The 16,686-nt window shown below is 44.1% G+C and overlaps 1 protein-coding gene across 4 annotated transcripts in view; it reads right to left on the reverse strand.

Annotated features, from left to right (window-relative positions):
- The window catches only part of FBXW11 (F-box and WD repeat domain containing 11), a 62,158-nt gene that overhangs the window by 19,596 nt on the left and 25,876 nt on the right, over positions 1–16,686 (reverse strand). For all 4 annotated transcript variants that reach the window (XM_088522645.1, XM_088522643.1, XM_088522644.1 and 1 more), the window contains 4 exons: positions 12,386–12,448; positions 11,083–11,308; positions 2,018–2,204; positions 1,268–1,358 (listed from right to left, as the gene is read on the reverse strand). In XM_088522645.1, the coding sequence (XP_088378771.1) occupies positions 1,268–1,358; positions 2,018–2,204; positions 11,083–11,308; positions 12,386–12,436 (555 nt within the window). In that variant the 5' untranslated portion in view covers positions 12,437–12,448. The remainder of the gene's footprint in view (positions 1–1,267; positions 1,359–2,017; positions 2,205–11,082; positions 11,309–12,385; positions 12,449–16,686) is intronic.

The raw sequence follows: 16,686 nt of genomic DNA on the forward strand, positions 1-16,686 counted from the left end.
CTACCTCTAGTAACGAGAACATTGTAGAGAATTGGTCCATTTGCACTTTTTAGAAGAATAAATATGAAAACCTGGAATATAATAACATTAAACAACTTCACTATTTTACCACCTTTCCACACTGCCTTTTGCCCATTTTCTTTACTATACAAGGCTGAAATTTTGTGCAAAGCAAGAAAATACACATTGAGAATTCCCATTACTGCAGCAGGCACTGAAGCATCCCAAGGCACTCTATGATTCCTTAGACAGTGCATGTTTGACTTCGAATAATAAAACTTGTAACATTCAGCTCACAAATAAAGATCCAGATTGGCTTTATTTTGCCTTAGTTAGCACTATAAATATAAATATTCAAAAATTATGCAGCAGGGTTTATAAAAATAATATTCAAAAAACAGATTATATTTGGCAGCAGTTACATTTTACAGATAGGTTGAAATTCTGAATAATGTGGCTTATTGAGTGCCAAGCAACACAAACTCACATCTGCCATAGCAGAATGACTCCGTTTGTTCACATCTGCCTTAAACAACAAAACATGTGTTTCCCCTCTAACAATTTTCAGATCAGTTATTTTATGTCCATCACATGGTTGAAATAAGTGCATTGCAATCCATGGTAAAATTTAGACTTTTGCCGTGGGTAGGCAGCAAACTGAGCAAGACTTATTTTTTCTGCCAGTAGGCAGAATACCAAGATAATTCTGATCTATCAGAAATATGTTAAAAGTGTAAGTAAGCCTAGCCCAAGATAAGGAAAAAAAACTCAAAGGAAATAATCATCATCTTTCTGGTCTCTTGACCACTGAAAGCCTTGAAGGGTTTATCATGATAGGACCGATAATATTTTGTCATCAAAATCACTGTAAGGAGAAAACAAACAAACAGACAAAAAGAATCCCATACACCAAAGAAAGCTACATTTGAGATGATTACAGGTTTAACATAAGTAACTTAACCAGTAAAGTTTGAATGATTGATACTAAAATCCATGCTTCCAAAGAATTCCAAAATCTTTAAGTGATAAGTGAAAAAGGTTGTATTAATACCTATTAAACTGAAGTAACCCATTAACACACACGCTGTGGCAACAAGTTTTTTTTTTTTTTTTTTTTTTAAACAGTTTTTGGAGAGCCAGAACTCACAGCACTAGCTGTGATATAAATATATGTAATTTACTTCTTTGCTTTAATATCAACATGTTTGAGACATTAAGAGCGTAAAACATGGTTCCTGTTGCAGATATTATACATCAGAAAACGTACCTCTATATCCTGTATTATCTTTGGGTATAAGGACCTGTAAAATGAATTTGGGGGGCCATCTGTTGGTCTGTTTTTAAACAGGTACTGATCCCTAGAAAGAACCAGAAATACATGTTTCAGTTTAGTACAGGGAATGCAGGAACGCTAAAGGGATTTAAACGATGCAGTGAACCAAAACGTGCAACACATTTTCACAGAACACTTGTAATAGTGCTTAGCATTGAAATTTTAACCCTTTAGATTTTACAATTTGACAGCTGTATTTAAAATGTTCATGACTGGAAAGAAAACAGGTATTTTCTTTATGGTTTTCTGAATTGGGGTTTCCTGCCTCGTAAGGTTTTTTGCCAGCAGGGTGTCCTGCTCTTGCACAGCTCTTTATAACAGGCCTTGCATTTTCTCAGGTGCACCACTAGAGAGCACAGACAAGCAAGCTGCTACAGCTTCGTAGAGCTGCTACCTTGTGCCCTCAGATACTTGCAAAGAGTGGAAAAACAAGTTATTACAACCGTTCAAAGCTTTCTGTACAGGAGAGGTGTCTGGAACCCAGTTGGTCATCTCACAAATGATGCAGAAAGGTTTGAGCAGGAGAGAGCAGGTGGCTGCCCCCGCACACGCGCGCAATAGAAGGCTCCTGTTGATACTAACGTGCTGTAAAATTACTGCTTGGCAGAAGCTGCTCTTACAGAAACGGGCCATGGAGAGGGCTGTGATAGCCCTCGGACTATCGGACGTCATCCAGGTACTCACCATCCCCGTCGCTCCGAGAGGCCTTTCCACAGCGGGTCCGTGCGTACCATGCGCTCGATGAGCTTTTTCCACAGCATTCCCTCCGAGATGACCCTCTGCCATTCCTTACACACCAGCTCTGCTGCACACAGCGATCTGGCGTCGAGATAGGAAAGGATGTTTTCTGCTATGTGATCTAAGCCTTGCTCTGCAAAGGAGGAAAGGCAACGAAAGCGTCAGGCCCTTTACAGCAAACTACCACCCTCCTCTGGGTTTCACAGGACATTCAGGGAAGGACAACGAAGCTTTAAGGCATTGGAACCACCGGATAATCACATTATCATGTGGAGATAGTAGCAGTTTTAGTTACCAACTACTCTAAAAAGCTACCTTGAAATATCTGTTCTTTCCCAGCACGGTCTGCGTGCTGCCCAGACAGCGAGGGAGCGTAAAACAAGGTTCACCACAGACTGAGGAGCAGTTTTGCTGCTAGGCTCCTGGAGCACCCAATGTCCTGAGTAACGCGGCCCAAAAAGAACATCTTCTTCAAATACATGCGTTACCATGGAGCAGTAATACAATGCTAAAATGGTGATTATTTTACTACTCCTTTGTATTTAATAACTCTAAGAATTTAGGTGAAGTCAACGGAGCAGAGGACAGGGCTCCTCAGGAATAAGGAACCCCTCAGTAGAAGGAGCAGTAGCACAGATTCTGAAAAATCTTTCTTGCATCAAAGCAAGGGATATGCTTCCCATTCAAACCCTTTCTGTTATCTACACATGCCCAATCCAGTCCTGAATTTGGTTCAGAAATCTGGTGGAGAGACCACGTGGTGCAAACCCTTGTGAGCTGGGGAAACCAGTGAGGATGAGGTGGAAATTAAGTCAGTAACCCCGAACACTGCTTTAATACCCAAGAGCATTATGGTGATTCACAGTTTACTGGCACTATATCCCATCCTTAGGGAAACTACTCAATGACTTATCCTGGAAATAATTCAGATTCAGATAATTCTCTCCGAGAGGTGACAACCCAGCTTCTACACTATAAACTAGTGAAAAATAAAACTGGTAAAGATTGCCCAGTGTATTTGAAATAGTCATACTCATTAGATATTTTCTTAGCATCTTTTCTTTATCTGCTGCTGCACTTCCACCCTGATGGCCTCTGCATGGAAAGCCGTGAGGTGAAAGATTGACTTGATATCAAGCACTGTTGATGCGATAACCTTCAGCTTCCTGTGTCAAAGAGTTTAGCAATGTAGAATCATAGAATGCTTAAGGTTGGAAGGCACCTCTAGAGGTCATCTAGTCCAACCCCCTGCACACGCAGGGTCACCTAGAGCATGTGGCACAGGACTGCGTCCAAGCGAGTTTCGAAGATCTCCAGAGAAGGAGACTCCACAACCTCTCTGGGCAGCCTGTTCCAGTGATCTGGCACCCTCACTGTTAAGAAATTTTTCCTTAAGTTCCTGTGGAACTTTTGGTGCTTCAGTTTGTGGCCATTTCCTCTAGTTCTGTCGGTGGCCACCACTGAAAAGAGGCCAGCACCATCCTCCTCACTACCTCCCTTGAGGTACTTACAGACACTGCTCAGGTCCCCTCTCAGCCTTCTCTTCTCCAGGCTGAACAGGCCCAGGTCCCTCAGCCTCTCCTCATAGGGCAGATGTTCCAGGCCCCTGATCATCCTTGTGGCCCTGCGCTGGACTCTCTCCAGCAGCTCCACATCCCTCTTGTACTGTGGAGCCCAGAACTGGACACAATACTCCAGATGCGGCCTCACCAGGGCTGAGTAGAGGGGCAGGATCCCCTCCCTCGACCTGCTGGAGACGTTCTTCTTAATGCACCCCAGGGTCCCATTGGCCTTCTTGGCCACGAGGGCAACTGCTGCCTCATGGTCAACTTGCCCACCATGCCACCCAGGTCCCTCTCTGCAGAGCTGCTCTCCAGAAGGTCAGTCCCCAGCCTATGCTGGTGTCACAGAATCACACAGAATCACAGAATGGTTGAGGTTGGAAGGGACCTCTAGAGATCATCTTGTCCAACCCCCCTGCTCCAGCAGGGACACCTAGAGCAGGTGGCACAGGGTGGCATCCAGCAGGGTGTCTGGGGTTATTTCTCTCCAGGTGTAGGACCTTGCACTTGGCCTTGTTGAATTTCACCGCCCAGTTGTCCAGTCTGCCCAGGTCCCTCTGGATGGCAGCGCCGCCTTCTGGGGTATCAGCTACTCCTCCCAGTTTGGTATCATCAGCAAACTTGCTGAGGGAGCACTCTGTGCCTTCATCCAGGTCAGAATGCAGCAAAACAAAAATCAAGCAAAGCAACATTACCCCAAATAAAAGCCCTCTGGCAGTAAAAGCTGTCAGGAATCATTACCAAGAAGCTCAGTTGTCTTCTACTCTAGTGTCCCAACTTTTGAGTTCAGTTACTTGGATATCTATGGGGACAGCTCACACTAACTGAGGCTGCAGAATAAGGCCAACGAGCAACAACTATTAATAGACTTTTCATCTCAAGGATCCCAACTACCAGAGGCAGCTTCTTAACTTGGTAGTTTCTCCGTACCACAGTGTGGTCAGATTCACACAACGTACGCACTCAACTCCAACAGCTGCTCCAAGGAACCAACACTGAGGATCCAGCCCGTGGCTCCGGGGCTATCGCACAGTTGTCTGTTAGCACTTATCCAACAGCAATAGGAATTTAAGCTGGTGGAGCGAAGGACATCAGTGAAGCTGATGGATCCAATAAACTACCACCAGACACACATAGCCAGGCATTAAATTTCTTTTGCAAACGCAGCATGCATTTGCTTGTGGCTTTGTTAGATGTTATCTCATGCAGAGAGTGCTAGATAAACAAATGTGACTCGAGCTGAGGAAAGGTACACAGGGGGAAACCACTTGGTGTATTTGCATTAGATTTAAAAGAGCAATTGGACTTTTCCTGTTCACATTCCTGCCGAAATGCCACCAGTCAGATGAGAAATCAAAGTCGGTTTGTTACTTATTTCAAAAGACCTTCCCCAAAACTCCTCTAAAGCAGAAATCTAGAATAACTGGAGTAATTCCTGGATGCCAATTAGTCACGCATTTAAAAAAAAAAAAGTAGAGGATGATGAAATTGTAAATTTTCCATTCCATCTCATGTCAGCCTAGGACTTCAAATAGAACTGGAAAAAAATACAAAGAAACTACTATTCATTTTTCCAAAACGAATGATGTGCTCATATGGTCCTCCAACAAAGTGAGCGCTAGATCAGGCAGGGCCCTTGGAACACGAACCACAATGGAAAAGATATCAAATCATGCATCCAAAGAGCATTTCTTCATTTTTTCTACAGATTTCAGAGAAGTCTAAAAAAAGTTTTAATATTGTGGAAAGCTGCTAAGAAGCAGTCAAATGGAAACAACAAATATATATACATAAAGATTCAAGTAACTGGAGGTTGGGTCTCCTATGTTTGTTTGAAAAAAATATCAGTACCTAATGTAGGCCTTGTAGGCTGCATCTCCCACTCCTCCTAGGGGCTATCAACCATACTTTTCTAAATATTTGCTTAGGATACATTTATTTAAAAAAAAAAAAAGAGGAACAAACCTTTGCTATGTTATTAAGCTGTGATATGACCTGGAAGAGTTCCAGGTTTTCTAGGAAACGAATCCCAGTGCCATTTTAGAGGCACACAGTATCAAGAAGACTAAGTCACTGAGCAAAGTGGAGGCGGCCTCTAGATGAAAGGGAGCAGGTTGCTGACTAAGCATCTCTCTGGTTTTGAAGCTACGGGTGTGATGTGTGACTGCAATTAAAAAACACTCTTGCAAACGTTACATTAATACAGCAGCCCACCAGGCTCCTGCCTCAATTAAGAAGTGTTTAAGGCTCCCATTTTGCAGCACCATTTTTCTTTCAAAAGCCATTTTCTGTGCCTGCAGCACCCTCCTACGCCTTCCGACTACGCCAGTGCTTTTAGTGTCCTCCCAGCACATGTCTGCTCTAGGTCAGGGCTAGAGAAAATCAAGAGACGGGTAGATAACACATATACACACATACTTCCTAGCGGGACATTTACTCAAATTATGAGGTAATGATGGGACCATATATTGTATAAGAAATGAGCTAACTGATCATTTAGTTCAATCACTATCAAGTTGCTACATTTCAAGCTCGGCAGTTAAATACAAAAATGAATCACTGCAGAGTTTGGAAGCAGCAAGAAGGAAACAGATGTTAATAAAGGAGCAGGCTGCAATTAAATCAGCAGAGCCAGAAATTATTAAGAGTTTAATATTGTGATGCAAAAAATATTGCTAAGACTTGAGCCGAAGGGAACGACCACTAGCCTGGAGCTTGCACAGCCCAGAGATGGGTACCCAAAGGAGGCTTTTCTCACAGAAAACCTGGGAGGGGTAAAATTCTGCTTTAGGGTTCCAGCCTAGTAAAATAATTAGCACACACCTACAGCAGCATTGTTAGACTGGGGACCTGTTCGCACTATAATTGCCTTAAAAAACAAACAAACAAAAAACATTTAGGCCAACTGGAAAACTGGAACTTGATATTTCAACCAGATACTTGAAAAGGAAGCTCACAGGACAAAGCCAGGCTGCACGGGAACGTGTCTCAAATATCCTGCTCGTAGCCCTGGACAAACTTTGAAATGCAAAAGCTGAATGTTTTGGGCACAAAGCAGCAGCTCCCAAGGGGAAAGCACCAAGGATGTTCAAACACGGCTCCTGCACAACCTTCTGTCCAGACACACATGGAAAACTTCTATCTGTTACTGCCATCTCCTGGCAATAACCAAAATGATGATCCTCTCCCTGCAAAAAAGAGGAGCTCTGATGAGCTGCAGTCTTGCCAATAACGGAGTTAATTACAAAACGGCACCGTGAAGCCCCCTCTGAGCTCTACAAAAGCCTGTGTCCTCCCTCTTGCTACATTCCCACACAGGCATCCAGAACGCCCTGGGCTCCTGGCCCAGCTTGAAAGCTGCTTCTGGCCCCTCAAGTAGGAGTGTCATTAAGAAAAAGTCATCTTAGAGAAATGACAAAGATGGCAAAAGGACAGCTCAACAGCGACGAGTTAAAAACTTGTCACACTGCTGCACCATCAGATGCAGTAATTCCTTATGCTAGGGCACAGGCAGCGTATTCCATCCTTAGCAGCAATCCGTATGCTGCATTGGAAGCCCTTGGTAGGAGCAGCCAGGCACATGTCACTTAGAGAGCCTCAGAAGAGTTTGATTTAATGCCTATTTTGAGACTCCTTAAGTAGAAAAAAAGTGGAGAGTCACCACACTCCATTAAAAGCCTATTTCAAGGGATTCAAAAGCCTCTCGGGGCATTTTTGAGCAGTCCAAGTCAGCCAAGGTGCTGCTAAGTCGAAAGGAGAAGGCTGCCAGCCCGGGGGTCTCCGGTTGCGGCCTGGATGCGAAGGACCAAGGCGGTGCCACCAATTTCTCCAAGACACAGAGATTTTCGTGGAGAGCCAAATGCTGCCATGGAGCACGGGCGAGTCTCTTGTGAACTCAAGGCATGAAGAAAATCACGTTCCTTTGGAAGCCTTTTTGTTCCCCATGGGATAGGACCGTTCTCATGAATATTTAGAGGTAACTGCCTACCCTACGGGAGGATTTTTATGCAGCTTCATCATACACGGCTTGGAGAGACGTAACCCAGGCGGTCAAGGCGCAGCGTTTGATCAATCACTTGGCTAACTAAGGCCTTCCTGGGCCCTTTTCCTCACAGTGCAATCCTTGCAGCAAACACTCGTTAATTTTTCCATGACCTAAACCACGTTTTTCTAATAAAAGCCACCAGCAACCAGCCTCCACATCCCCTCACTGCAAGGACATTAATGAATTTATGCTGACCAAGCCAAGAACTCACCTCTTGGGCCAGGCTCTGCTCCTTCAACACCGCCTGCGGCCTCTGATGAGCCAGCAATATTTCACTGGGTTGTAAGGACCAGTTGTGAATTAGCAGCTACATAATTTTTACAGTTTTGATTGCACAGATCACAGTTAAAGATAGATTTAATGGTCAGAAACACCAGGATTATTAAAGCAATTTGGTCTTCTGTGAATATTCTTGGTCCTGAACACTGTGTACTGAGCACAACCACTCAAGTGCTTTGCCCACTCTTCAAGCTGCTCTCTTTACTACTAGCAAAGACGCACGGATTTACCCCGTGCACATGAAAAACAGGGAATGGAAAATGATGACCCTAGTTAACGTAGCAGGAACTGGTGCCAAGCACCAATTTTTAGATGGACTCATCACACTTCACGCTGAGACCATGCAGGATTCCCTCCCCATTTAAGCTATGGAAGTTCAAAGTTACAAACACCCATTTTACATTTCTAGTTGGTGAATGGTTCATTTTAACATCATTTTCTGACAGTGGAACCAAAAATCACACGTTTTCTTTAATAAAATGCACCTGTCATTTATCAGTATGCTTTTCAAAGAAACAACAAAGAACATGACTCCTGACTCCCATGCCTCAACAGCTCTTGCAGTTTTATAGGAAAATGGTAAAAAATTACAGCTGTGGTTGATTTGAGGTACCAGCTGAAGGGCAGGTAGAATTTCAATAATAAATTAAAACAATTAAAACCCACCGCGATTTCAAAGCCCAATGTGTAAATAGCACTTTGGATGAAAATGAAACCCAAATGTGGGATGTCAGCCCCCTAAAACCAATCAACAGGAGATATGAAACAGTCGCTTAGATTGTGCAACTGCACAGTCTTTGCTTATTTTAGAAACGAATTTCAGCAGAGCACTGGCAGGGCTTTACTTGCCTGACACAGCACACAGCTCGGAGCTTTGGCACAGAAAGCGGATATAAAATGGATTTTTTCCCCCCCTAATCAAAGGGGAAAAGAGAGAAACTGGAGAGTGAGGGCTGTAATTCATTAAAGGGAAGGGCACACTTTGGAAGAGACCATGCAAGGAACAGCAGAGTGAGCATCTTAAAAGATGATTAAGAGGGGACATAAGCTCTTCTTGCAATGAGACCCTGCTCCTTCTCCAGCGTTGCTGGAAAAGCCAGTGTGTAGGGCCAGACCCTGCAGACTAAACATCCTACCCACTACTTAGAGAAGTGCCTCATAATTATCACTTTTTCCACTGAAGCAAAGGGAAGCCAGATACCACAAACATTTTCCATTTCTCCTGTACTCACAGGTGTAAAAATCGGCAGGGACAGCAGCAAGCAAGGAGTATTTTCATTTAACAGGGGAATTTGACTTCTTCAGATAGCTGAAACTTTGAAAACATTGTTATCTTTTAATGTAATATTAGCCTGGTGTGGGATTAATTTCAAGCAGCTCAGATTAAATTCCTGGGAACAAATTACTTAGGAGTTACTCAAACACTACATGTTCAAACACAGTTTTCCCTGTGCCTAATGTGTAGGGAAAAAATATTACCACTTTGTCTCCCAAATTCAGCTAGTTTTCACAGAAACTTACTGACCTTACTGCAACTTAAGGAGGAACGAATGTGCACTGGAATATCAAGTTACATTTAAATATGCGAGACTTGAGATTTTATTTCGTGTTTACTTTCTGGCAACCTTTTAAAGAACACGGCTCTTTCGATAGAAGAGGCTGGTTTTGTATTGCTTACTGTAAAATACTGACTCGTTTTTTATGATTTGATGCCCAGGCTATTAAAATCCATTCCAAGATTTCCCATCAAATTTTCATCTCACATTTCAGCACCAAACCTAGGAACCCATCCTGTGTGCAGGGGCTAAGGGAGCCAAATCATCTATAAAATAAGTTCTACGAAAGTGAGGTTTAGGAAAAAGGCAACTCCCCTCTTTGCATGGCTTCTTCCCTCATTTTTGCGCGTTTTTCTTAAGCAAACAGAGCACCAATGAGATCCTGTATCACTGCCTGTGTCCTTCACTGCCTTCATTTCCTCACTCTCCATCTCCAGCACCTGGTTCAGCTCAATCACAGGAGCAGAAACCCTGTCACCACCCCCTAAAGTTAAAACTCCTCCAGGTTTTGTGAGAATAAAGCAGTACTACAGAGAATAGAAACCCAAATGCTAAGACAACTGCAATACTAAAAAAAAAAAAAAAAAAAAAAAAAAAAAAGGGATCTAATGTTCTGCTAGTAGATACCAGGAAAGTCCATACACAAGAGACCATCTGAGGACACCAATGCCTAGAAAAGCTTCAGAGCCTGCAACAGCAGCAGCCTGTAGGGGCAAGTGATTCCTGCACCCACTAAATTACCAGCTTCTAATCCCACAGGAAAGTTTTATTGCTTGAATGGATGTGAGCTTCCCTGCTGGGGAAATCGAGGTGGGATGTTTGCCTTTTACCCAGGCTCCTATCGGCACCCGCTCACCTCAGGTACGGATCTGTGCTGCTGCTCCGGCAGTGCAAAAGGAACTTTTTGACCTGTTTTATGCCCAGTTTTGCAAACCAAGTCCATACATTTACCTTCCAAAGAGTTAAACGACCAAGCTATCTATTATAAAGAACCCAGGGATGCAAATCCATTCTGATCTTAATGGAAAAAATATATATATTTCTTGCAAGGACAATTAAAAGCTAAAAGGTGTATGTGTGAGTGTATGTATAAATATATTTATACATACAGCATTTATTTATTACGGCTCCAAGGCTTTGGTACAATGTTTTAAAGAAATGCATACAGTAAGTATAAGAACAGATTTCATATGCCAGGTACTGACAACAAATCTACAGTCATCTGAGGCTGAAATGGTTCTGCGTAATTGAAGAAAGGAACTGGACTATAAAAAACCTACAAATTATTCAATTTTCGCAACTCAGACCCGATTTAAATACAAACTCCTCTTCAGAATATGCTGCTCAAGCTGCTTTTGCATGGAACAACACTGGCATCCAGTGGCCAATTCAATTAATCACAGAAGGGAGCAACTTAAGGCATCCTCCTACATTTCTTTGACTTGGAAGCATCACATTATTTATAAGACCCAAACTGAATCTGAAGAACACTGAAGAAAAGTTGGCATACACTCTAAAGTATAAGAAACCTGGTATTTATATAAATACTTCTTGCAAAATATTAATTACCTGGTAACGCAGTGATGAAGTCCCGTTGTAACATGGGCTTCAAGTAAGAGTTAATATGTCCATGCTGATAGTGACACATTCGTGAAATAAGGTGTTCCACAAATTCAACTTGATCTGATTCAGACCACTGGTCAAAGTATTTAATACACAAGTCTTTTTCCTTTTCGTAATTTCCTTCTGATGGTCTTTTTCTTGAGACAATCACAGATGAAGTTCCATTACTTATCTATTTTTAGAAAAAAAACAAAGTCACTATTTCAATACGAACATGAACATTCTTTATCAGAACTCTACTGAGGAAGAAAATGTGAGAAGCTACAGAAAAGTAATCAACACATTTTGAAATAGATTGTTAAAGCCATCACATCATTTAAGTTTCACCTGTCACAGATGAGGATGAATGAAAGGCCCTTGCTCCTAATTTTAAGTTCCTTGTTGCACTGAAAGACTTCTTGTACCTCTAGCTGTTCTCTTCTCTCACCATGCAAAGAGCAGGGAACTGCTCTTTTTAGAACAAATGTTTCCACACTAAACTAGTGGTTTCTGCCACAAATTGCAGTTTGCATCCACAAGTGTTTTACAGGTTCCTGCAGTAGCGATATAAGAAAGTGAGGCATCAATTCTCTAATCAGAACATAAAATTCAAGACCCTAACACAGGTGTTGAACTGCTTATCCCATTAATGAACACAGAGGATTACATAATGTCAAGGGTTTATTCAGTTTTTGAAAAGCAGTTCATGCCTGTGTTTGGGGCATCCATGTCAACATGTAACTAGAATACGCAGATTATCATCCTCTACATAGTGTTCAGCAGCTAAATGTTGGGAATTAAAGCTAAAAACAATAATTCTGGAGAAGAACATGCCAAGGCTTATTACTAATGTATAAAGAGAGTCAAAGACCCACGCTGGGCTCATTGAGTCCTTCAAGAGACCAAGAGGGCTCCTGGAGTGCAACTATCACTCTCTGAAATTATTCCCAAACCTCTCCAAATCAAACTGGTGGCAAAACTCTCCGACGCAGCTCCGAGACCTTGAGCTGCGTTCTCAAAGACCCTTCGAGCTGGAAGCAGATGTGCCATTTCGCAGTCAGTGAAAACACCCCAAACCTGAGAAGATCTAGTCATTCGTCGAGTATCATTCACTGTCATCCTTCTCTTGAAGGCTGAGCTAATTTTAGGATGACCAAGTCAACCAGATGGAAGTTGATGATGAATGTGCAGAAGCAAGCTATTTACGATGGTCCCCAGAAGCTGGAACATGGAGAATGACACCAACTCTCTTTGTAAGAATGAGTCTTACCTGCCATAGGGTATTTTTCTTTGGAGACTCATCTTCATTCTGATCCTCCATTACTGACGTGTTCTAGGAGAAAAGGAATTACAGTTTAAATTTTGTTTTTTCTGCTGCTACGGCAATTCTTTGCCTGTCCTTTACAAAAAGCAAACAGATAACCCCATTTTCCTACTGAACAAAAATTATTAAAAATGTCACCAAATACCCGGTATTGTCAATAAGCTCCCTTTCACTGACTTGTTTATCAATTCTGTTTACTGCAAAGATAACTTCCTAAGCCCTCTTCCATTTCCTTTGACAGGTTTTCATGTCGCCTTCCAGTGCTTTGCTCATTGAGAAATAAATTCACTTTCAGCCTGCTCAGGTCAAAGCAATTAAACCTGTCAAAGTAATCAGCTCACACCTTCCGCCAAAGCCAAATTGCATTCCTCTAGTAGGAACTAAAATAAACGAAATCACTACGCCCTGCATGCGTGCAATGGAAAGCAAATTCTTTGTTTCTTGTGGTGGGCTCGAGCTCACCGCAAGGAGGAGGAGGAGGGATATTCTCCGTGGAGAAGGTTTCTAATTCACTGCTGCTCGTGTTTATAGCCCCTTGGCAGTCACCGCCTTTTCTGCACCCTGACTTAATTACAGGGTTCTCCCTGCATTGTAACTGCACCTCCCTCTTCCCCGTTTCCTTCCTTTCTGCTCAAGGACTAGAGATGCAAGGATGTCTAGACACGAACCCACAAGTTTTCCTTTTAGTTTGCTTCAGTTTTGTAAAATCTTTCAACATCCTTCATTTCCTTTCCTCCTTTCTCCATTTCCCACTCAATTTTGCTGTCCCTACCACACCTACCAGTTATCTCCAAACACCCTCAGGGACTTGAGGCTTCTGCAGTTCCTGCTCCCTTGGCTTCCTACCGACTCTGCCCTCCCTGTCTTGCATGAAACCCGAACGTCAACCCAGTTATGAAAACCCAAATGTCTTAAAGCACAATCTATATTTATTTTATCCTTCTTCCCCTCTCTGACAGCTGTCTTGGCAGAAAGAGGAACAATATACTTAACCAAAAAATAAAAAAAAGACAAAATACGTCAAAATTATTCCTTTACTTTGGCCATCTGATTATAGATGAAGCCCCTAACAGCTCCACATACTGCCCTGTCCAAAACACCACTGCACCTCAAATACATGAGCCACTTCCTCTGCCCCCTTTTACGCAGCAGGAAGGTATCACACGGGTAAAATTAAAGAAAGTAAAATCAGAAGTATTAACTCTGTTGGGTAATAGGAAATCCAATATATTGCAAACTCTCTAAGATAGATAGCAACGCTTTCCACTCGTTGAAGGATTAAAAACGTGTTTTGATTGAGCTAATATTACCTAAGAGCAAGGAACAGGAGTGCTAATGAGAATACCAAACCTTGGAAGCTCCCGTTAACACTCCTGGCCTGGGTCAGTGCATGCAGCAGGGACTAGAGGAGAAGTCTACCCAGTGCACCAGCCCCAAAACAGACCCGGATGCTCCCTGCAAGGGTGACCGGGCGCTGCAGCAAGCGGCCCAGAGAGGTTGCCAAGTCTCAAACCATGAAGACACTCAAAACCCAAGTGGACACAGCCCTGGGCAACCTGCTTAGGTGACCCTGCTTGAGCAGGTGGCTTGGACTACACATCCCGAGGTCCCTTCCAAGCCCGACTGCTCTGAGGTCTGTCACCTCTTCCAGGAAACCTCACAGAGCACCTTAGCCCAGTGTGACTTCCCTTTGGTGGGTCACGCTGAGACCACGTTCTTCAGTTGGGAAACAAACGAGATCACTGCCCATTCCCAGACTGTCAGCTAAGAATTTTGACCAAGACTCTGCTTCTTTTCCTTCCAGGAATATCTAGTACAGCAGCACAGGCAGCACTGCAAGACCAAGCGTGTGACATGGCAAATGTTACTAGTATCATCCAACACCTACACCATGCTAGAGCTTGCAGAGCTAGTTGTCATCTTCAATGTGCATCTGCTAAACTCTCCTGGGCCACTCTGGTTGCTTGGGTCAAGAGAAGGCTGCAAAAAGGCTATCTGGCTTATACAGCAGTGCTCCTGAAAGACGCTCTCTATTCCCCCAAACTCTTATTAATTTGGCCACAAATACGAGGGCAGACTACACAGCCTTATTTTTAGGCTGGAAGTTTAACATTGCAGAAATCTATTCTGACTATGTCTGGTTATGAGAAGCAAATGGCTGTGTTATTTTTTGTATGAGTGCTTCAGTGCTTCGTAATGCTTTTTTCCCTTGTTTCCCCATGCAAAACTCACCCCATAAATTACCTTCTAGAGCTTCAAGGTTTTAAGCCTTCATTCTACTCTCTCTTCTCTTCCCTACAAGTTTTATCTCCATCTTACACAATATTCAGCTCGTTCTGATGCTCTAGTGCACTCCTAGGGCGCTTCAGCCCATTAACCAGGGAGTAAGAGGTGGCTCGGGCAGACACTGCCCTGTTGTTGGAAGAGGCAATAAACTGTTCTCTACATCCGAAGGGTCTCGCAAGCAAAGGATTCCAAACCTCCTAAAGCTGCCATCACTCGCCCTGGCTCGGGAAGGCCTCCAACTATTATGCAAGGAAGGAGATACACATCTACAAGTCAGACTCTTCCCCTTCATCACTGTTCTCCTCTCCCAGCCTGTACTTAGCTGTTTACGCCACCCACCCTCTCTGCACGGACACACAGACTCCCCAGCAGTTTCCGCGGAAATCTTAGGCTGGAAGTAACACAACCTGCGTGCGTTTCCCCGCAGCTAAACCGGACCTGGTCCCACGGGCGGCCTCGCTCGCTCCCTCCACCAAGGCCATGAGCAGCTCGAATGGGAGCGACCTGCGCTCGCAGGCTCGGGAACACCATTTTTTCGGCTGTTATCCAAGACACTGGAGCCCTCGGCTTCCCCAAAGAAAGCCCAGCTTCGAAATACTGCCCGTTAACCCTGGTGATAAGTGCATTTGCCCAGAAATTCGTGTCTACTCACTCAGAGGTCCTGCAAGAGCCGAGCGCGGCTCCCTGAGGACGAGCGACCGGGCACGGCTGGGCTGCCCCCACGTTCCTGCTGCGCCCTCCCCGATGAAGGCACGCTGAGAAATCAGTTTTAATTCAGATCCTTAGATACATGGGAGCAACTAAGCACTCTGGACCGGCTCCTGCATACGTGCACGTACCACGTCGGGTGCAAGAGCACCTACAAGGGACCCGGTAGAGGCACAGTGTGTACCCATGTCTCCCTGGCAAGACACACAGAAAATCTCCATCTTTGCTGGCAGGGTCCACCTAAATACGTAGCTAACCAGGCTCCCAGCCCTGCTCCAAGGAGGCAGGGGCAGGTTTTGCCTCTGGAATTGGGAGCGGGTGCTGGTCTGACACCTCATTCCCCGGAAGAGCAGGAGCCCGGCGCGGCTCTGCTCCTCGTCCCAGTTTTCCTCCCTTCCAGCAGCAACAGAGCAATGGGAGGTGACGGCAGCAGCGCCGGGAAGCAGGAGGGGACCCGGAGCACCCGAGCAGCACCCAGCGAGGCCGGCGAGGCGCCCACGGCTGCGACCCGGCCCTGGGACAGCTGGAGCGGGGCCGTGCTGCCCTGCAATGAGGAAGAGCAGCCCTCCATTGCGCTTATTTTCAGCTGCGGAGAAAGGGAAAGCCGTAGATAAAATAGAAAATTCCATTTTCCTCCTCTTGACACTAGCCTGGTCATTCTGATCCAATTTAAGGCTGAGCTGCTTCTTAGAAATCTGATTCTTCACAAAATTCCGGAGACCATAAATAAATTAAATTACAAAACAGGACAAAATGGTCCAGATTAAGAGGCTTTGAGTCCTTTTAGCAAATCACATCTTTTCTTTAGAGGTGCTGAGGAAATGGTAAGAAGCAGCCACGGTCAGTATTTTCTAACCCAGGAACCTGCTTAATGGTGCTTTTTAACAGCTCAATGCCTGATCAGGTAGAGAAGGGTACGAATCAAGCCCAGGGAAGAGGTGGATGGTTATTCCGAGAGGAGTCATGAAGACACTGCACTTCGGAGAGGAGAGAGCGCTACCAATATCCCAAAAAATGTGGAACCAGTGGCCCAAAAAACTTTCCAAATAAAGAGTTTGGGAAACATCTGGTAGCCATAACTCTGAGTCCACTGCCCATAGTCACTATAAAGTAACCTGAAAATAAAGCACCAAAATTCACCAAGCTCAACTAGAAGAGAGTGTCTTAACATCAGAATTAACTCTGCTGACCATGGACATGTCTATTATAGACCTGCATTAACATCTCCTTATGTCAGCCTAAACTACAGGCTT

Source organism: Tinamus guttatus, unplaced genomic scaffold (genome assembly GCF_059628265.1).
Source record: "Tinamus guttatus ecotype Peru unplaced genomic scaffold, ASM5962826v1 Tinamus_guttatus_pri_ptg000155l, whole genome shotgun sequence".
Classification (NCBI taxonomy): Eukaryota; Metazoa; Chordata; class Aves; order Tinamiformes; family Tinamidae; genus Tinamus; species Tinamus guttatus.